The 20,891-nt window shown below is 36.2% G+C and overlaps 1 protein-coding gene across 1 annotated transcript in view; it reads right to left on the reverse strand.

The window, feature by feature from the left end:
• Positions 1–20,891, reverse strand: part of Cul3 (cullin 3) — an 86,866-nt gene that overhangs the window by 51,916 nt on the left and 14,059 nt on the right. Inside the window, exons 4-8 of the mRNA XM_081768597.1 lie at positions 19,016–19,219; positions 16,383–16,562; positions 14,496–14,690; positions 5,102–5,278; positions 3,703–3,873 (exon numbers count right to left, since the gene is read on the reverse strand). Of these exons, the coding sequence (XP_081624723.1) occupies positions 3,703–3,873; positions 5,102–5,278; positions 14,496–14,690; positions 16,383–16,562; positions 19,016–19,219 (927 nt within the window). The remainder of the gene's footprint in view (positions 1–3,702; positions 3,874–5,101; positions 5,279–14,495; positions 14,691–16,382; positions 16,563–19,015; positions 19,220–20,891) is intronic.

Raw genomic sequence — 20,891 nt, forward strand, 5'->3', positions numbered from 1 at the left:
CTACTGTAAACTAACCATGCTAAAATGCACGTGAGTGACAATTTTACCAGAAAATAATAACAAACATTTTATTGGATACGCAATAACCAATAGTATAACAGTCTTAAGTCCACTGTAAAAGAAAAAAATATTATGTGGCAACCCTGTTCTCTCACTGTTAGCAATTCTATTCCTCTTACACGACTTACATGAAATTTTGTTCAGCAATTCCACCACATTGTAAACCATTCCAATATTTTCTAAATGACAGTTTCCCAGTCTTAACTTCGGGAACTTTTGAAAAAGTATTCATATTTAAACCTTCAGAAAAGTGAAAAACAAAAATTAATCTGTATTTGCTTCAGTTTGATTTTGATTCTTCTTTTAAGGAGTTTTAGCCTTAGCGTTTTCCTTTCTAATTCTTGCTATGTCAAAAAGCACTGAGCTATGAGATCCACAAGTAATCTTACCATTATCATCCAGTTCAATTGTAAACTTTTATTATTACATCATTTCAAAATTATTTTGACTGGATTTAGTATATTCGTGGAGTTTTCAAATGAGGGTTTCAAATCCCAGCAATGTAGTTCTTTGGATTCCAGGGAAATTGCTTTTTCCGACTGTCACGATACTAACGATAGTCTTAATTTATTTAAATTACATTCATGGTTCATGACAAATATATTCGATTAGGAGCTGAGAAAATGTACGCGAAAAAGTGGGTCACTATAAATGCACACCCCTCTCCAATCTGTCAGATTATTTGCAATATTATTCCCTACTACTTTCGGTCTATCAACATATAATCGTGTTCAACAAAAAGTTACCACCAGCCTATCAAAGAATTTCCATTCATTCATTTGTAACATTTACCTCTTTAATTCCTATTTTATTTATTTACACTTCACATATAATAAGAAAACGTGTGTCAAATTATATAATTATATAATCTTTTAGTATTTTACGTCCTGTTGGGACTCTCGACCTAGAAGATACCTAACACAACGATAAACAAAAAGTTATCTCTTGACAATGAAAGTGATCATAGCGGGCTTTCCATTCGTAACAGACTCCTCTTCAACAATTATTTAGTATTCTCAATATTCTTTAGTATTTTCAATTCAACTTTTTTTTTTGAGTACGAATGGTATAATATGGCGTAGGACCATCTCTTATTCGCCGAACAGCTCTGATGTAATGTTGAATAGAGTTATAGAGGTCATGAATTGTAGCGAGTGGAATATTTACCCTAGTCCGCCTGCAGTGCACCATTAAGTTCCGTCAGAGAGAAAGAAGGCGGAAATCTGCGCCTGATTCGTGTCTTCGAAATGGATCATAGCTGTTCAATTATGATCAGGTCCTTAAATTGGGCGGATCAGGGAGGTGATCAACTGCATCCCAATGTCCCTCAAACCATGCTGCACCAGCTCTAGCTGCGTAAATGGGTGCATTATCATCCTGGAATATGGAGCATCATTGCCAGATCGTTCCCTAAACCGTCGACATAATCACAGGGAGTGACGCGACCGGTAAGCGTAAGCACAAGGCTCACTAAAAACAAGATGTTGCAGTCCACAGCACTATAGAGCCACCACCATGTTTTAAGGTCGGGCGGAGATATTGCTCATCATATGCTTTTTTTCGGGTGTCTGTCACACACAAACACGAACCGTGGTTTGAAATAAGATGAACGACTCATACGACCATATCACGTTTCCAGGCATCAACGATCCGCGTTGCATGTTTGCGGTTCCATTAGCATCGTGCTAGAACGTTACGGTCTTTTATCAGCGATTTCATTCGTGCAACCCAACCCCGTATGTACATGTCATGTAACTGCGCCGGACTGTGATTGTCGACATAGGCTGTGGAAGGTACAGCTTAGGTTCCTTCGTCATTTGCACAGCGTATTGCCATACTGGGGATGAGACCCTCCAGCAGCTTTTGTGATAATGACCCTAGGGTCATCCAGAAATCAGGATGGTGGATTTAATGTTGCAGTCCGATGTTCAAAGGCATCCCAGACATATTCAATCGGATTAGGACTTGGGGAGCATAGTGGCTACTCCAAACGTGCGGTATCTTCGTGTTCCAGGTATTTCTCCACCACCTACGCCTTAAAATGAAGGGCATTACTGTCCAAACCTAGGGCTATATGTCACGGGAAAGACGAACGTATTGTTGCAGAAAACATTCCAATAGATAGCAATCGTTACAGTACCATGCGGGAAGACATGTAGGGGTGTCGGTGCCCCTAACATGATACCGCCCCAGACTATAAGCCTGGTCCCGCCGTAACAATCTCGTTCCACAAAATTGGCATGTTTATAAAGTGCCATTGGTCCCCGTCAGGTATAAAGACGTTGAAAAACAGTCTCAAGATTGAACTAGGACTCATCAGTAAAGATAAAGATTCAGGCGATCCCACTGTTCTTGAGTCTACTCGTGGTGCGTTATACACACTGTCAAATAGTCATGACAATTCCATAATGTGAAAGGAACATCTTCAGTGGATCGCCTTACATAAAGTGATACCTTGTGTAGCAGTGAATTCAGTTGGTCAGGAGACAGGAGTAATAGATATTGCTGCAAAGCTCGGGCAAATATTGATGAGTGCTGATTGGGCTAGACAGTGGTCGTCGCGCTGAGTTGTGGTACATGGGCAAACTGCCCCATACTGTCTTCGAATGTTTTCGCCCTCCTGGAATCTTGTCCACAATCGCGAAATTACATTACTAGCCACATTTAAGTCCACACTAACACTCGTTGGCTCTATCTTATGCTTAATCTTCCATTGTCACTGTCAGAAGTAATATTGTTCCGATATCTTCTTTGTGCCATCCTTTACGTTTCCATGCATTTGATGTGTAACTGTCCAACGAAATACACTGTAACACTTCACTACCAAGCTGGTCTTGCATGTACCATCCACTAATGATTAATAACGCTCGTAGAAGGCACTTGCGTCGCTCACGTGTTTACAAATTACGGCATTTGTGTGAGACGTATTTTCTGGCATCCCCAAATTCACTTTTTATGGCATGGTGTCTCGTGGTTTCGAAAAAAAGGCAAATCCATGAATGTAATAATCACGATTTCGGAAAGGAAATACATCCAATATACGACGCTAACTTAATGAGAACTTCAAATATTAAAAAAAAAAACTGCGAAGTGTATAGATATCTCAATCGGAAGTATTTACATAATACTACGACTACGCGTAGAAATACAATCCAATTAGGGCTTTGATAAGAACGTTTCACTGATAACTTTTACTGTGTGTCACTCATGAATTAAAATTCATGAATTAAATTTTAATTTAAAAGTAAGGAGCTCAGACAATTTAATCCATTATAATAATTATAATGCATCCGGCAAAATTGAGAGGACTAAGAACAAAACTACTGCACCAGGATAGATTTCACACGATGCAAACAGAAGAATTGTTTCAAAGCAGTGTGAATTTCATCTCTGATTATCATTAATAAACCCTACTGTAAGTGAATTTTAAAGATTGACTCATCTAAAGTAGATTTTTACTATTGTTTATATATGAATTAAGTTTTATGGAAAACATTCTAATGAGAAAGTATTGTTAAAAACGAGTAAAGAAAAACTATTTACTTTAAAGTTCGTTGAAAAAAATAAAAACTCAGTTACTTTGTTTCTTAACTCTAATGTCTATTATAAAATATAACTAGTTTCTTTTAAATTATAACCTACCTTCAACTTAGAGATCATATTTTTTTCGCTATCATCACTGACAGACTTATTGAGTAGCAATCGTTTAGCTAAATGCTGTTTATAGTACCGTTCGAACACATCCTTCTCCTGCAAAAACCTGAAGAGGACCATCGTTTTGTCTAAAACATTTTCGATTTCTTGTTCAGTCATCTGCAACGAGAATAAAAGTACGCAATTATGGATTGATTCTACTCATTCTGAAAGCTCTCTTCAAGTTTCATCCAAATTTTGAGCACTAGCAGAGGGTCTTGATTTCAGATTAGTGTGAAAACTAACCCTTTACATAAGATCAATTATTTTTACTGTTAGTGTTACTATTGAAAATCCAAACACTATGTTTTAAAAGTTTGTAACATCTGGCAAACCCTATCATTTCGAATTTTATTGCAAAGTTATAAACGAAAAATGTAAAAATAATTATAAGCATTTGTGTTTCTTACCAATAGGTGATAATGCCATATCAATATTTGCATTAAGTTCCACCTCAGTATTTTCTTATTAAGAGTTCAGGAAATGGTAAGTGCTAGCTGCTGAGATATCTTCAAACCATAAGATCAGCAGCAAAAATTTTCTTTTTGCGTGTCTTAAAAACGCTACAAAACTCAGCTCGTTATTAAAAAAAAAAAAAAAAAAAAAAAAAAAAAAAAAAAAAAAAAAAGTTACCATAAGTGATTCATCGACTTACAAACACTGTGCCTGTGGAAGTCTCCAGTTCTCACGCTATGTAATTTCTTTCTGGAGGTATATGAAGGACATAATTATCTACTCCCAATGCCAACAAATACAAAAGGTGAAGGAATTCATCAGTGTTGCTGTGACGAACATTAACGGGAACATGCTACTAAACGCATGGAATGAACTGGATTACCGTTTGGACGTGTGACCAACGCTGCAAATACCGAACATCTGCAGTATATACCTGTAACGTGACAAGTATATGTATCTTTTCACGTATCATCCATTTTTGTACGTTTCACACTTCTAATGTTTCGTAACCCGATGAATCATTTATGCTAACCCGTTATTTTTGCTACAATATGGATACACATTCCAAATATGGAGACAAAATGGTGATTCGTTACACCAAATAAAATAATAAAAATGAATCTGGGTTGGAAAACATGTTACTTAGAGCTAATTCTGAAAAGATGCGTCTTAAATCGTTACCGAAGTCTATACCCAACCTTGAAATTACTTTGTATACTGCTACTTGTTTCGCTTCAATTTCTACTACTGCATTAAAACTATTAAATTAAAAAAAAATAATAAAATTACCTATTTATCTCGACACTCACAAACATGACCGATGTATAATGATACAATAATTACTTATTTAATGCACTTAATAATATAATAATTACATCTTTCTGCAACTTACCCCTTTCACGCCTTTCTTCAACTTGTCGTCAATGAACAGTGATAGGTATTCTGGTGATTTAGGGTTCAAATTGAGGAAATATTCGAAGTCCGAGGCAATCATCTGTTTAAAGATCTTGTCATTGTTGAATGAATTATGAAGAAAATGGTCAAACCTATCTTTCAAATCCAGTAAATTCTAAAAAGAGAGAAAGAATACGTACACAAATAAACAAATAACATTAACATCTCACAAAACGTAGATAAAGACACACCTAGACAAAGACAAAACTAGCTAACAGAAGCTATAAGCTCATTGTTAAAATTTGTGCTCAGTGAAAGCTCACTGTTGGTGATAGAGCATTCGTTTAACATCGAAGAAAAGTGTGACTAGACGAGACAGATGATAAATATAAGTGAATGACTAAAAACACACTGAAATGTAAAAGACGAGAAAACGGGTGATCCACGACAAAGCTCAAGTGCACATCATATTGTCCACCACATAAGCTGGGATGATACCAGTGGCGGCTGGTACTATATGTTGCATTGTTGTGCAACCGGATATTTTTTTAATACTAAAGATATTTTTAGGTATTAAAGTAGGATATCAGTAAAAAATAAACCTTTGCTCTTGAGCGCAAGACAGTATTGATGTATTTCTAAAAAAATGAATTAAAAAAACTGAAAGAGAGAGAGAGATTTACATTTCCAGTTGCAGCGAGCTTTGCCACTGGAAGCAGTAACGTTGAGCATATAGCGGCGAGCGCCTATCTCTTAACATGGGATGCCTTGCTTGCAGTTGCAGCTCGTTTCGCAACTGGTGTATCTTCAGCTTCTGTAATAGTTACGAATTCCTCCGCTTGGCAGCGCTTGACTCAATTGATAAGGAGACATACAGACGCTTGAAAGAAAAAAGTTATTCACAAAAAAAAAAAAAAAAATCGCAAAGAACAAATACGCGTCTGGTGTTAGTATTGTTTCTTTCTTTCTTAATATCGGGGGAGTTTTGCTCTCCCAAAGTTGGGTGGCTGTGGTCCTAAATATTCATTATGATTAAAACAGAGGAATTATCAAAATATAAAATAATTCTGTATTTTAATTTTGTGCTCGTATCGGTGCAGTTTTTAAGAATGTTTACTGCCTCAAGAACTGTCCCTATCAGTTCTCTTTCAAGCAAGATGTTTTCCTTTTTTCTGGGGGGAGGGGGGATATTGTCATATTACCAGCCATGAAATCAAGAGATTCCAACATGGAACACCAGGAAGTATGTCTAATGAAAAACTGAAGTATAAATGTAGTCAACGGGACTTAATACTGTATTTATGATACTTCTTCCCACTCCACCCAGTTAAGTAATTTGTAATTAATTTCTCATCAATACTTTTTATGGCCATATACTAAAACAGATGATGGGAATGAATGAAATGTTGGAATGAAGAAAGTGGGAGGAAACACACGTACACGGTGTTCGTCCTACACGAAGCCCACTTGACGCGACCCGGGATCGAACCAGGGGCCGCAAGTAATCTAGAATATAGGAAATGATTTGTGACACTGAAAGAATAATAATCTTACTATGCTCAGAAGTATACATATTATTTTTGTGTTGCTTGATTTTGTTTTCACAAAATGTCTCCAATTTAAAACATCGTTACAGTTAAGAACTGAAATAAAGAAGACGCAATAGTCAAACATACATGTAATATGATGTACAGAATGAATGGTAAACCAAATCAAATCAAATGAACATTGATAATAGCAGAAATATCTAGTCCTTGCAATCGCAGTTCGTTCTTTTTTTCTACTTTGAGATATATACCTACCATTCCCAAAAGAGAAATTCCTATATTCAAGATATTTTTAGCATCAAATTCAGTGATTTCGAATTCACGGTTAATTCCCATCGATTGAAAACTAACAAATCATTCTAAATATTAATATTTAGTAAATCATGTCTCGAAGGAGAAGAAGTCCTATCACTGGTCTAATCCCTAGCTGTCTTTTTCATGCACATGATCCCGTGTTCGATTTCCGGCGGAAAGCATAAAAAATTAATCTCAAATCATTCATTTTCAATAATCATCTGTCTTCTTTAGCCTAATTTGTTGGAATGTTAAACTATTTTTTTAATTATTATTTTCGAAGGAAAACATCTTAGATTTCATGCTTCTTTATAGTAGAATAGCAGACAATAGTACGGGTTACTGAAAATGGACTTTTTGTCCCTTATATTCATACAAAGAAATGCTAACAAAATGCGTATTGTCGGAGAGACGTGTTTCTGTACCCTAAAGAAAATAAAGCAGAAAATATTTGCGGTAGCGATGCTTTTTATTTAGAAAAGCTTGGCGAGCAGCATTTCAGATTTCAATGGTCATATAAAAATTTGAAGCTCGAAAAGAACAAAGAAAGACCTTTTATTTTAAAATAATGCATAGTTTATTTAATTAAATAATTTTTGTTTAACTGCTTGCTTGAATATATGCAATTTCCTTGCTTTTTTCTTCTTTTGGGTTAACGTCATCATTCATGGCGTACAGCACATACTATATATTCGATTTATCTCTTGGTCAATAACGCGTGTATAGAAGTTTTGTACCTGGGTATATAAATAGTTTATGAACGCATATTTATAGTGGTTGTTTCAAATAAAGAAAATAGCTTATATATTAAATCAATATTAGAGAATGCACTTCAATCAATAAATATACAAATATAGCTTTAAAAGACTTTCCTCTTTATATTTCCTGAATATTTTTTGGATAAAACTCAAGAACGCTGGGGGAGGGAAACACTTGCGCGTATCTACATACCTGTGATATTGCAACCGGTGCTTCTACAGACTACAAACCGCTACTGGATGATACTATTCACAACAAAGTTAAGTGGTCTATTACTCAGCCCCGTGTCCAAGCGTTTAGAAAAAGTAAAACGAACAATAAATTCTACAATACGTATTATTAGCGTTTAATGGAAAATAATTTTGTCCAAAGATGAAACATGTACTAATCTATGATCTTATTGAGCTGAACAAAATTATACATTCGAGTGTAAAATCTCATGCGTAGCCCATTTCTCGTCTTTGAGGAAATGGAAAAAAGAAAATTTTCTTGTAAGCCTAAAAACTGATGCTGTAAGAGAGCCATGTCACTTACTGAAATGAAACTGGTCTTGAAATATGCGCCACCAAGCTCTTCATTATGATACTAGCAAGACGACAGTACATGATATGCTTAATGAAATACAGCCTAAAATTATCATTAGCTCTTCAATTTTAATTTCCATCTAACTAAAATATTGTTTAAACATCACATTTCTAAAAGACCACATAAACGCAACAATACTTATATACTGCATATGGAATGTATTAATCTTTCATGTATGTCTTTGCCAATTACAAATAAAAGGCAGGTACAATCAGGGACATTTTTTTTTTTCTGTTTGGTAAAGTTTATTTTGGGAATAACAGTAGTAGCACTGGAACGTACGGAAAATTAACATTCTTTCTGATTTACTGAAAACTGTGCTTAAATTGTCCTTCCACTCAGAAGCTATTTACAAAACTAATTTCATGAAAAGAAAAAAACTTTTGTCGTTGACTGTACATGTGTATTAAGACGAGACTAGTGCATGGTAACTCAACATCGCATCTTCATCGGATGCGTAACAGACATTGATCATCGCGACGTTGAAAGATGCAAGAAAAGTGCAAGTAAGTCAGATTCGTTGGAAAGATTCTACAGTCGATTCACAAGAACTAATAAGCAATAGCAAGCTCCATTAAATACGAAATGACGCTGCCGAGGTTATATACGTGACCAAATCTAGCATACGCGGAATCTTGCTCTAATAGAATTTGTAGTAATCACACATCGAAGCTCTTAATAATTTTTTCAAGAATTACAAGCTCTTCAAAGCACCCACATCATTGTGGCTACTTTTCATTCTCTATAAACAAGAAAGGAAAGTTAAGATATACAGACGGCTGATCCTCTATAGGTGTCCGATTTTGACGTCTCTCCCACTTTAGGATAAACTACAGGATCACCATCGGTTGCCCTCGATGAGAGCACCATATGTCTTAACAATAGCTCTGCACCTGAACTTCCACTGTAGGAGGCTCCGTCGAAGTACAGGAACGGGGATCTTGAGCTACTCCTATTGGCAGTCTTTCCAGAGGCCACGGACAGTATTGACACGGCGAGATGCAACTGCTCTTTTCAGTAGGCCAAACCCGCAAAATCCATGAAAATGGGATCAAGTGATTTCAATGATGTGTCCTGGAAAGGAATAGCCTGAATGCCGGTGTCTGCCACTATCTGCTGCACAAATCGCTGTTACTCTATGTATTTATATTAAATATGGACAGAAATTAGTTTGTTTCGCCTTGGTGTTATTATGCAACAACAAGGTTATGCAGTAAGGGGTCACATAAGCTTAAAGCGGAATCCAAACCGCTTCAAAACTTACATCTAAAAGAAATTGTCCATTTGGACGCGAAACCGAAACTAATTGGTCACAAATGCGATTGCCGACTCACCCACGAAGGACTCCTGATAAAAATACGTTGTACCGATTTTTACATAGGCCTACTTGTTAATATAATTGTCAAGAGTCATTTCAGAAGGACAAAAAGATAAACAGTTACACAAGTAGAATTATATATAAATCGGGAAACTCCCGCCTTAGCCATTGGGAAAATCCAGTTATTAGTTTAAATGTATTTATATGTAACATTTTAAGGTCAACGTATCATAATCACTACCCTAAAACTGAGGTATTAAATTACAAATTTGGTATATAGATATCATCCAATAAAATTAAAACACAATCAAATCCAAGTTGATGTTGGAAGCTACGTAGGCACTTGATAAATTTTGCCAATTTCTATTGATATATTTAAGCAAGCTTGGTTTCTTTATAAAACAACAGGTATTCACTCAAGTAGAAATATATAATTTTGTTTCATTTCGTATGTTTAGGCTTAACATCCTTATGAAATACCAAGGTTATCACGGAGAAGACTTTCGCTTAAAAGGACACCTCGAATCGCTACTTGGTTTAAACATGAAAGATGGGTTGTGGTTCGACCGAGAATTGAACACGCAACCTCTTGATTAAAAGGTGAAAAGTAGATAAACGTAATGCGGATGGTTTGATATGTGGAAACGTCACCATAAAGTTCACACGATCTAAAGCTTTTTTTTTTTTTTTATATATATATATATATATATATATATATATATATATATATCAGTTGGTTCTTTTGAAAAAGCAGCTGGTTTAAACCAGCCAACTCTGCATAGAACACATCGAACTGAAGAAAATAACGTGCTTGCAAATAAATTCTCGTGTGTAGTTCTCGAGATAAACGAAAAATGGACTTTTGTAGCTATAAAAAAGTATGCCATTCATTACCAATAATAATTGACCATTTTAATTTCAGTGGAAGAAAATGTCATTTGTTTATATATTGCATATATAGTAAAAGACACTATTAACTAACAGATTTGTCTTTTCAAAACGATGATACAAATACTCTTTACACACATACTACTTATACTATTTATATTTATAATATAGTTGTTTTATAATTTATAATACATTACTATTCATAAAATTGTTGTTTTTGCGATTTAAAAGTATTATTTCAAGACTTACATAAGAAATTAGCTCCTGGCAGTAGTCATTATACGGGAGTTGGGGCTAAGTAATTTCAGTCAAGGAAATACGAAAAGTCCAAATATAAAAGTTGTAAGAAATTTACTTTATCAAACTCCTCCTAAAATTTTAGTATACAGGTTATGATTTAATAAAATACAGTGAAACCTGTCTTTAGCGGAATGAAGCGGGACTCGCAGAAATTTCCGTTAAAGTCAGGTTTCCGCTTAATGGAGGTAGACGCTGTCTTTTTTTTTTTTTTTTTTTTTTTTAATACATGCATATAACGAACATACTGAGAAAATATTGTACGTACGTTGTACGTACCTTTTTCAATTACAATGCTTCTTTTTTCTGCGAATTAATACACAAAAAGTTTAAAATTAATACAAAATATGCTATGCACATGCTTTCTTTATTTTTTCAGTAGTCAAGCAGAGTTTTCTGTATACATTGCTGCTTAGCTGTTGTACTTTCCGTATACACTTTAGCCTGAGAAACTATACTACGTAAATCAGAGTCATTTTTCCGTAAGGCAAATTGATGCAGTTCCTTTAAACTTCTGAGATCATCTTGATACGTCTTTATTCTACACTCCTTTTCGAACTCGGTACCGTATTCCTCTTCTTCCACCTCGTCTTCTCCTTCCGACTTTCCGTTTCACTCTTGATTAAGGTGAGGGGACTACGGACAAATTGTGGGGGCGAATATGAGTAGTGCTTGGGGAAGGTCAACAATGCCCAGAAAAAATTAACAAAAGAACGAAGAATTTATCGCAGACATGTAATGTATATATTTACCCTCTCACAGAATGTCAAAACATTTTCTAAACACTGTAGTCTGGAACTCTGAAATTTCCGTTAAAGGTTTATTTTGCTTTCCGTTGTCCGCATAACACAGTTTCCGCTTAATGAAGGGACTTTTACACGTTTTTTACTCTAAAATTCATAGGACCGTGAAATATTTCCGTTTAAGACAGTTTTCCGTTTAATAAAGGGTCCGTTGAAGGCAGGTTTTACTGTACTAAAATGACTAAGCGCTCTACCGCTTATATCAGTCAATGCAGCATTTGAACAACAAGTTAGAGGTTCCTTTGCACGTTTCTTCAGATAACGCTTTTTTTATTTGCTTACCTAACTTCGTATATTTCAAAAATCTCGAAAGCGTGTAGTTCATTCATATTACCATAATTTATTACCAGTTACCTTAATATTATTTTTCAAAGTACCGAACTATTTGGTACTCGTCCTATGGCAAAAGACAGAGGTACAGGGTGCGGCACGTAAAACCGGCCCGTAAAGTGAACACATAAAATGAAATGTAATGTATTGAATATGATTAACTACAACACATAAATGAAATGTAATGTATTGAATATGACTACTCACCTTCACAGCAGGTACTGAAAGTGTCCTCCGCCCACTTCAACACACATGTGAGCACAATTGAGGAGATTCATATATACCCTTGTCAGTTCTTGTGTTGTAATGCTATTGGTGATATCCTGGATCCTAGTCTTGAGTTCTTCAATTTTGTGTGGATTTGTTTCGTATACTCTTTCCTTTAACAGTCCCCATAAGTAAAAGTCACACGTGGGCAAGTCTGGTGACCGAGGAGGCCACAAGCCTTTGCTGATTGTCCTCTCTGGTGTAAACATCTCATGTACAAGGGACAATGATGCAGCTGATGTATGGCATGTTGCACCGTCCTGCTGAAAGTAACATAACTGACGCTCCTCTTCGGTCAAGTGTGTATAAAACTCCTCCAGGATTCCCATATACACGTCACTGTTCACTGTCGTCTCAAAGAATATGGGCCCAATAACGCGTGTGGCGGAAATGGCACACCAAACACCAATCTTCTCATCATGCAAGGGTACCTTGTGGATTGCGTGTGGATTTTCTGTCGACCAATACCGGCTGTTTTGGGAATTTACGTACCCAGACAGGTGGAACCACGCCTCGTCACTCATGATGAGCATTAGTGGATCCAAGAAACTACTGGCAACATTGCTCAACAGCCATGAACAGAAATGCACCCTCTTCTGCAGGTCAGGCTCCTTCAGTTCTTGCACAACACTTATCCGGTACGGTTTTAACTTCAGTCCCCTTAAAACACGTCTGCAACTTCTCTCACTCGCATGAACCTGTTGACTCAATCTCCTGGTTGACTTTCGAGGACTTCTTGTCATTATCTCCTCCACCTGCATCTTTAATTCAGGTGTGCAGACAGATGGTCGTCTGTTCCTGGGAGCATTTTGAACCGATCCTGTACGCCACCATTTTTCAATCAATTCCTGAATGGTGCTTTTTGCTGGCACAGAACGTCCTGGAAATTTCTCCCGAAACAAATTCTTTGTTTTCACAAAAGATCCAGTGAGAATGAACCCTTCAACAATGGCAACACGCTCGGGTATCGAATACGGCATTATCACACACTGACACTCACCCGGCTTAACACAACGAGGCCTTTTTCTCAACTGGTTTCGACAAGTTTCACTGGCTGCGGCTGCACGTGACTGCTGCAGGTCATGTAAGTCGACCCGACCTCGACACGCCATCTCTTGGTAGGAAGGTAGATTATTTAAGTGTTGCCAAAAACACAATATACCAGAATATTACGACGGGCCGGTTTTACGTGCGGCACCCTGTACTATGAAAAACAAAATGGGACTATCAAGAGGGACCGGACATACTTTTTTTCCTTTATCATGTCGGTTTATCCATGTTAGGAACCTTTGTTTTAAAAAATGTTCATATACTCATATACTACACGGTTACAACAAAGGAACACTTGCATAGGTATGTGTAAATCGAGAAGAAAAAAAAAAGATAAAAGTAATAGGAGAAAACGACAAAAACGTGAATGTGAACGTACGATACGTTCAGGAATCGACATCCCGTAATAGTACGGTGCGGACGACAACCAGGAAAGGATCTACATGAATAAGGTTTCAAGACATAGTGCCAAAATATATCTGCGTTTTGTCAAGAAATGTAACGGGAATTAGCAAATGCGTGCCATTTCGTTTCAAGATATTCCTGTGAGGAGCCCTGATGGATTTCTGCGGCTTTGGTCTGTTGAAAACACGTCTCCAACTTCGGTGCCCGTGCATCCTCTATGCAAAGTTCGTAGGAGGAGTTAGATAAAATTCCCTTGCCCGTGCTTAGCTGGAGGATGGAAACTTCGATGTCGGGTGACAATCCACAGTGGTGCGGGTGCAACAGAGCACAATGGATGGTAGCGGTGAAGTTTTTCGCAAGATGAATGCCCTTCAAAATCGGACCCATATAAATCGAGCAACCTTCTGTATAAGCCCTTTCGCTAAACGTTTCAACAGATGAGTAGAAAAAGTACGAAAACATACTCGTCGGGTAATGTAGAGCTCCTCTGTGGCTAAGCGGTTAGCGTACGCGCCTTTGGCGTGGGAGACCCGGGTTCGATTCCGGACGGGAGCTCATGTGGTTCGGATTCCACGTTAATCAGTAGGTCCACGTCTCATATAGCCTCGCTGCTGAACGGGACGTTAAACCCAAACTCAACTCAACTCGTTGGGTAATGTATCGTCTCGTAAACTAAATGACAACTTTTGTGATGTACTGCGCAACTACAAGCAATATTTAGAACAAACTGTCCATTTGGAGTTATATAACTAACAGCAGTATGTTGAAAAATTTAAAGGATGTTTATGAAATGGAAAATTTAAAAGAATACATTAAAAATTCTTAAGGAAGGGACTTTTTCTCACTTACTTGTACAAAAGTAATTGCGTTTGTTCCTCCTTCCTCTTCTTGTACAAGAGCTTTACCTTGTTCTCTGAGATACTGGCTAACACAGTCAGACATAGTTTTCAAACCATCCGACACTCGACTGAATAATTTGTACATACACGCCAGATCTTCGGTTTTTTGGTTTTTCAACATATGTACAACTCCTGAATTCTCCATCTAAAAAGAACAAAAAATGTAAATAAGTTAATTCTCTCAATTGGGCAATTTATATAATGTTAAATTAATAGATCACAAATTAATAGAAATAATAATAATAAAAAATGTAACTATTACACTATCAAATGTCTTATTAATAAGTGTTGAAGCGTTGAAGCAAGTTTTATTAAAGCATTAATAAAAAAGAAGAAAGAAAAAGAGAAAGAAAAAAAGCTTTACCGCAAAAATGTTCAACAAATGTCTAAGATCCATATTCAGCATTTGGAATTTCTGGATTTCAGTATACATTCATCTTGTGTACTTTTTTGCTTGCGAAGCTACATACCGGTATCATCGTGGATAACTTCTGCAAACAGTATTTCGAAGTTCTTGAAATATTTCGCACTCATCAAGCATTGTATGTCTATCAGTATTTTTCTCAATTTTTATTTATTATTTTTCATTTTGCGAAGGGGTTATTAACAGATGTTAAGTGGTAGCGAATAGATACCATGGAATAGGGTAAGACTGCACAAAAGAATCTCCTCTTACATATTTAATATAAAATTTGTTTATATCTTTACTGCCAACTTGCTTGAGTTAGTGGTTCACATTTCTTATGTGTTTGCTAATTATGGGTCTTTGCAAGCCCCAAATTAAAATCGGGTATCACTGGCTTAAAGTGTCATAGCCTAGAAGTATCTCCTCATAATTCTGGGGATCTCACTTTTATAAAAATTACACCAGTCTCTCCACATTAAATCGAAAATGAAATCTTTCGGTTTTACGCCTCACGTTTATGCCAACTAGGCTAAAGAAGACGGTGGTGATTAGAAATGAACGCACTGGTACAATGAAGTAAAGTGGGAGGAAAGGGGAGAACCCCCAGAAAACCCACGGACATGGTGTATGGCCACCAAAAAAGTTCATTTGCCGCGAACTGGGATCGAACCACGCACCACAGATGAACGTTCTACCACTGAGTCCCCCCTCCCCCTTCCACACACAAACATTTAATCGAATAAGTTACAATTTACGTACTCATTATAATAGGTCTAACCGGAACTTTGGTCTGAGATCTTTCTCCAAATGATGATATACTCTAAATACTCTAAATTGAAAAGTCATTTTTAAGTTTATCTCTGGTGCTTCAAATACAGAAAATAGTGGAGCGGAGAAATATACAATGAAAGAAGACATCAAATTCGGAATTGTGCAACGTAAACACTTTCATCTTTCTTGTAACACCAAATTTCCATTAATCCCGGTTATTCTCTAATGTACATAAAAACAACTCATACTCAAGTGAAAACAGTAGTACACAAAACGAAATTATATGCCTCTGATCGCCTCACTAGAAAACATAAGAAACAACTGAAGAAAAAATTTTCTGTTACTAGTTCACGGAAGTTGATGGAGCAAAATAAGGCAAATCAATTTGCGCAATTGTAGTGTTCTGTTGTGAGTTTAAGGTATGTTAGACATTATTATCACTCATGCATTATTTATTTAATCTTATCCTGTATTTTTAACCTTTTATGTCTTGCAAATGCTAACACAAAGTGGGTGAAGATTATTTTCACTGAACATTAATGTTACGAGGGTAAATAATATAAGATAGAAGTATGCATTACACAGAAAAAGAAATAAATAAAATCGACTTAAAATTTAATAAAAAGCTTACGGAATAATAATAATAATAAAATAACTTACATCTACTATAGTTTTCATGTGTTTCTTTATCAGTTCCTCTTCTACGACTTCTACTATTCTGGGCTCTGTTGATTCATCTAAATAATGTTTCGCTCTCTCCGCTTCTTCATTTATTCGAGCTTCTACTTTCTTAATATATACAGAAGCACTATTTTCTGCGAGAAACTTTTGACTTTCCATCTGTAGTCAAGAAGAAAGACAAGAAAAACATACAATGTAGAAAATATTTAAGCTGATTGATAATAACGAACAAAAGCATCACCATACATGAGAGCAAATTAACCCATTTCTTAAATTAAAATCTTTGCTTTGAGTACAGGCGATTAGAAGCATCGTAGTTTTCCATTGGTTCTTCTACTATGTTCATTCCACCAACTCTTTTATCGTCACTTGCTTACATTGTTCACATATCGTATTGGCTAGAATATAATATGAAACATTTTAGAACAAAAACAATTCCGTAACTACATATACTCGTATTATTAACCACAGCTTAGCCCCTTAAAAACACAAACAAACAAACAAACAAAACAAAACAAACAAACAAACACACACACACACACACACACACACACACACGTTTCTCATACCACATAGTACACCCTCGACCGCTATTTACCGGTAGATACATGCATGATTTTCTAATTATAAGTAGGCGATAATTCCTATCTACTAATTATTGCCGGTGACTCTACAGGGCACTATTCAAATTGTCAACAATGATAGAAGATAACGACAATGTGTGTAACGCTGGGTACTTTTATTTTTCCATTAATATCATCTCAAGAACTCAATCACGTCAGCCAATACGGTATGCTATGGAATCTAACAAAGTCTATTGAAAGATAAAAATTAGCCTACTGGGCACTGAACAAGCGAGCTCGGTAGCTAGGTGCATTAAGAAGAATCTTACTGGCAATCACGTGACCCTACAATTTGCACCAGACGCCAAGAGAAATTTTAATTTCGAAATTTATTTTAAATTTTGCCACTATGGTCTATCTTAATAGCCTTGTGAATCGGATGATTTTTTCTGAAAGTATCTTGTACAAAAAAATGTACATTCAACGATTATGGGTGAACATATTCTTCATGTGAACTTCCCACAATACGTAGTTATTTTAGTGCGTAAAATATTATAAGAAATAAAACCAGTTTACCTTAACCACTGTTCAACTTTTACAGTAATTTGTATTTCGAAAACTGTATTCTTCAACTAGAATACAAGCATAAAATAATCAGAACAAGAACACTTGGAAGAACGTAAGTGAATTTTTTAGACGATGCAAAAAGCTACATGTTTTTCATTGGTTTATATGTACACACTTCGTAACTTATACATTTAAATTTGTGAGTACGAGTTTTATCTGAACATTTCCCCCAATTTTCCTTTCTTTATCTTGCTTAATTCTAAATTATTTACCCCAATATCCCAACTGAAGGAATGTTAGTTGCCAAAATATTGACAGTTATTAGAGGTTTTCTTTTGCATAGTTGATGAACAGGTAAAATATAATTCTAATTCTCACAAATATCTGACTAATTAGATTACAAATCTGTACATATTACTGTTATGTCAAGTTTCACCATCCTCAGACTTTGCAGCTACAACCTATGCTGTACTAAAAAGGTGCCACGTTTCTCTTGACCGTGAACAGAAACTTCCTGTCCTAATTATCAAAATTGTTATAACGAAGCCAGAGAAAAAAGTTATTTGGATAGTCAATATTTGACGTTGGATCGAATCGAACCTTTCTCAAGTACGATATCCATTCTTTGCTTTTTGACATTGCCTTTAAAATTTCCAGTTCTGCCTCTTACACATGTAATCAGTCTTTGGGTAATTTATTAAAAAAAAAAAAAAATATTCTGTACTAAGAGCCTTCTAGAGCATAGGAGCCTCTGTTGCGGGAGATCTGTATTCAATTTCTAGTGGAAGCTCATGTGGTTCGTATCACATGTTAAGCTGTAGATCCACGTCTCACACAATCTCGATGTTGACATGGACGCTAAACTCTAATTCAACCAACCAATTTAAAACTCCTGGTATACATGCATTTGTGGGAATAAACCATAATTAATAAATGATAAAGATACAACTCCCCTTCGAAACAAGGCAAAGGGGTATGAAGGTAAAGCTCCACGCTTTCCGCATACAGACGAAGTTAATACGGTCAGCCCTATGGCTCGGCTGCCCTTAATCCTCAGATACCCACTTGACACAGACTGAGTGCACCCCCTTACGCCGCATAGGATAGAACGAGGAAATATATTTGCACCAACACCGGTGATCAAATCCAGGCCGTCTAACTGGTGCGCAGCAGAAATGTTCAAATGCGCAGTTGGGCTCGAGTTCAATCATTGAGAACAAGCAAGTCTGTAACAGCCCGAGCTCCAAATGCAAAATAGCCTCCTTCGGTACGTACGCACCCTACCGACTACGCTACTGCACCTCTAAACCACATTTAGTATAAACAAACGTAGGACTGTGATTCCGTTACATAAATGCTATTTACCTTCTAAAATGACAAGCACAATTTAAAATTACTTAACATTAATATAGTTCATTATGTACAGTATCTTAATTTTAACACAAGCTCCATCTTAACCTAGAGTCATAAGATCTTCCTTACTCTGTAGAACTCCGCTGACTGATGCAGAAACGGCCGTTCAAAATCTTCCTCGTAAACAGACCGGCTGTCTATTCCAAGAACCATAAGCATCTGGCACGCATTTTTGATGGCGATTCTATCGACTACCTCCCCCTTTCTCTCCCGCATTACCATATCTAGCAGTGTCTCCCGCAAATGGTCTCTGATACAACCATATCTAACTACCTGAAATAAGAAATAAAAATAATTAATATGACTCGAACTATACAACTTGCAGGTTTGTAAACCAACATTGAATAACAAACATAGCATATTGCAACAAAAATGGCTTCATTTATAAATTGTCACATGACAAGCCGCTGTAGATTTGATTACTCTTATTTTCTTTATAATTTCGAATAAGTAAATCAATGACAAAATTCAAAATATCTACGTAATTTCACATTGTAGTCTTACATGAAAGGGGCACGAGTTATTTCTATAAATTTTACATGATCATCTTTGCCTTGTAAGCCAATTACAAGATATATATCACCTCGTTTTACGTGTTTTTAAGTAATACTTAAGTTGAAATCCGAAACATTACTTAGGTTTATATCTGAGGCATCATGTTTATGAACACGCACAAAGTTCCTGTGCAATAATACTAAAGGGAATTCCTCAAGTGACAATACTACATTATCTCTCCAAGACTGATATCGAACACACTTAAGCTAGTAAAGGATTTAAATCCTCCGTAGAAAATACAGAAGACAAACTTGACACCACCTGCCTAGTAAAACCTCTTCTTCACAACCAATGATACTCAACATGATGGCCACGAGCCTGAATAATCGCCTCGCAGGGTTTCCACTGTAATAAAATATCTTGCAGAGTGTGGAACGAACTGTTTTGCCACATCTCGTTACAGACTTTCCAAAAGTTGGCTAGGGTTTGTAAACAAGACCGTTTCAGAAGACTACACCCACGAAGTCCATACGAGATTTGTCCGAGCACTTATTTGATACGCAAAAAGGGGATAATGTTGATTTTGTCCCAGCTGTCTTCCATGCATAGCAAAGAATTTGTGTCATAGCTGGATGTTTTGTCAATGTGGATCCACATTATACGTCCTTTCCATACACTCGACGAATTTTCTGATCATACAAAGGTTGAATGACGTCTCCGGCGCAATATCTGGTCACCGAATAAATCCCCTAAAAAACAGTTCCTTTAATCCAGGATAAAGTCTAATTGATGCCTCAGTCTTCCTTCGGTAGAAAATTGCACCGATACGTATTCTCTATCATTTGTCACCTGGCAAGTCTTTTATGTCAGTTTTTTCTTTCCTTCTTGCCTTTCTTCGATAAAATTTTCTGATTCTAATTTTATGGAAACGAAATATATTTAATTCTCTTTTAACTTTTTCTTTTCACTTCGTACAACCTTACAATGTTGTACTTAATTTTCGTTTAAGTTCTTTGGTCTAATTCCTCTATTCTGTTTTTAATTCCTGTATCCTGTTTAATACATTTTCTAAACCAAGGATTCCTTTAATTTTCTTTTTTCTTTCTTCCATAAGATTTTTTGTTTCTAATTTTATGGAAATGGAACATATTTAATTCTCTTTTAACTTCTCACTTCATGCAAACCTACAACGTTGTACTTACTTAAATTCTTTGCTCTAATTCCTCTATTCTGTTTTCACTAGAAAATATTTCAGGGTTTCTACATGAAGGTCAGTTTATGCAAATTTTCTTTTACTGGCAACTTAACGTCTTAACCCTCAACGCCTCAATTAAATCCTCACTAGGCTAGGGAGATTATGATGGAACATGATTCCCACTTACTTGGCAAGCACGAATTACCTTGACTTTTTCAGGTTTTCCACGTCTATATATGGATGGTGTAGAACCAG

Source organism: Thermobia domestica, chromosome 8 (genome assembly GCF_964235325.1).
Source record: "Thermobia domestica chromosome 8, izTheDome1.hap1.1, whole genome shotgun sequence".
NCBI lineage: Eukaryota > Metazoa > Arthropoda > Insecta > Zygentoma > Lepismatidae > Thermobia > Thermobia domestica.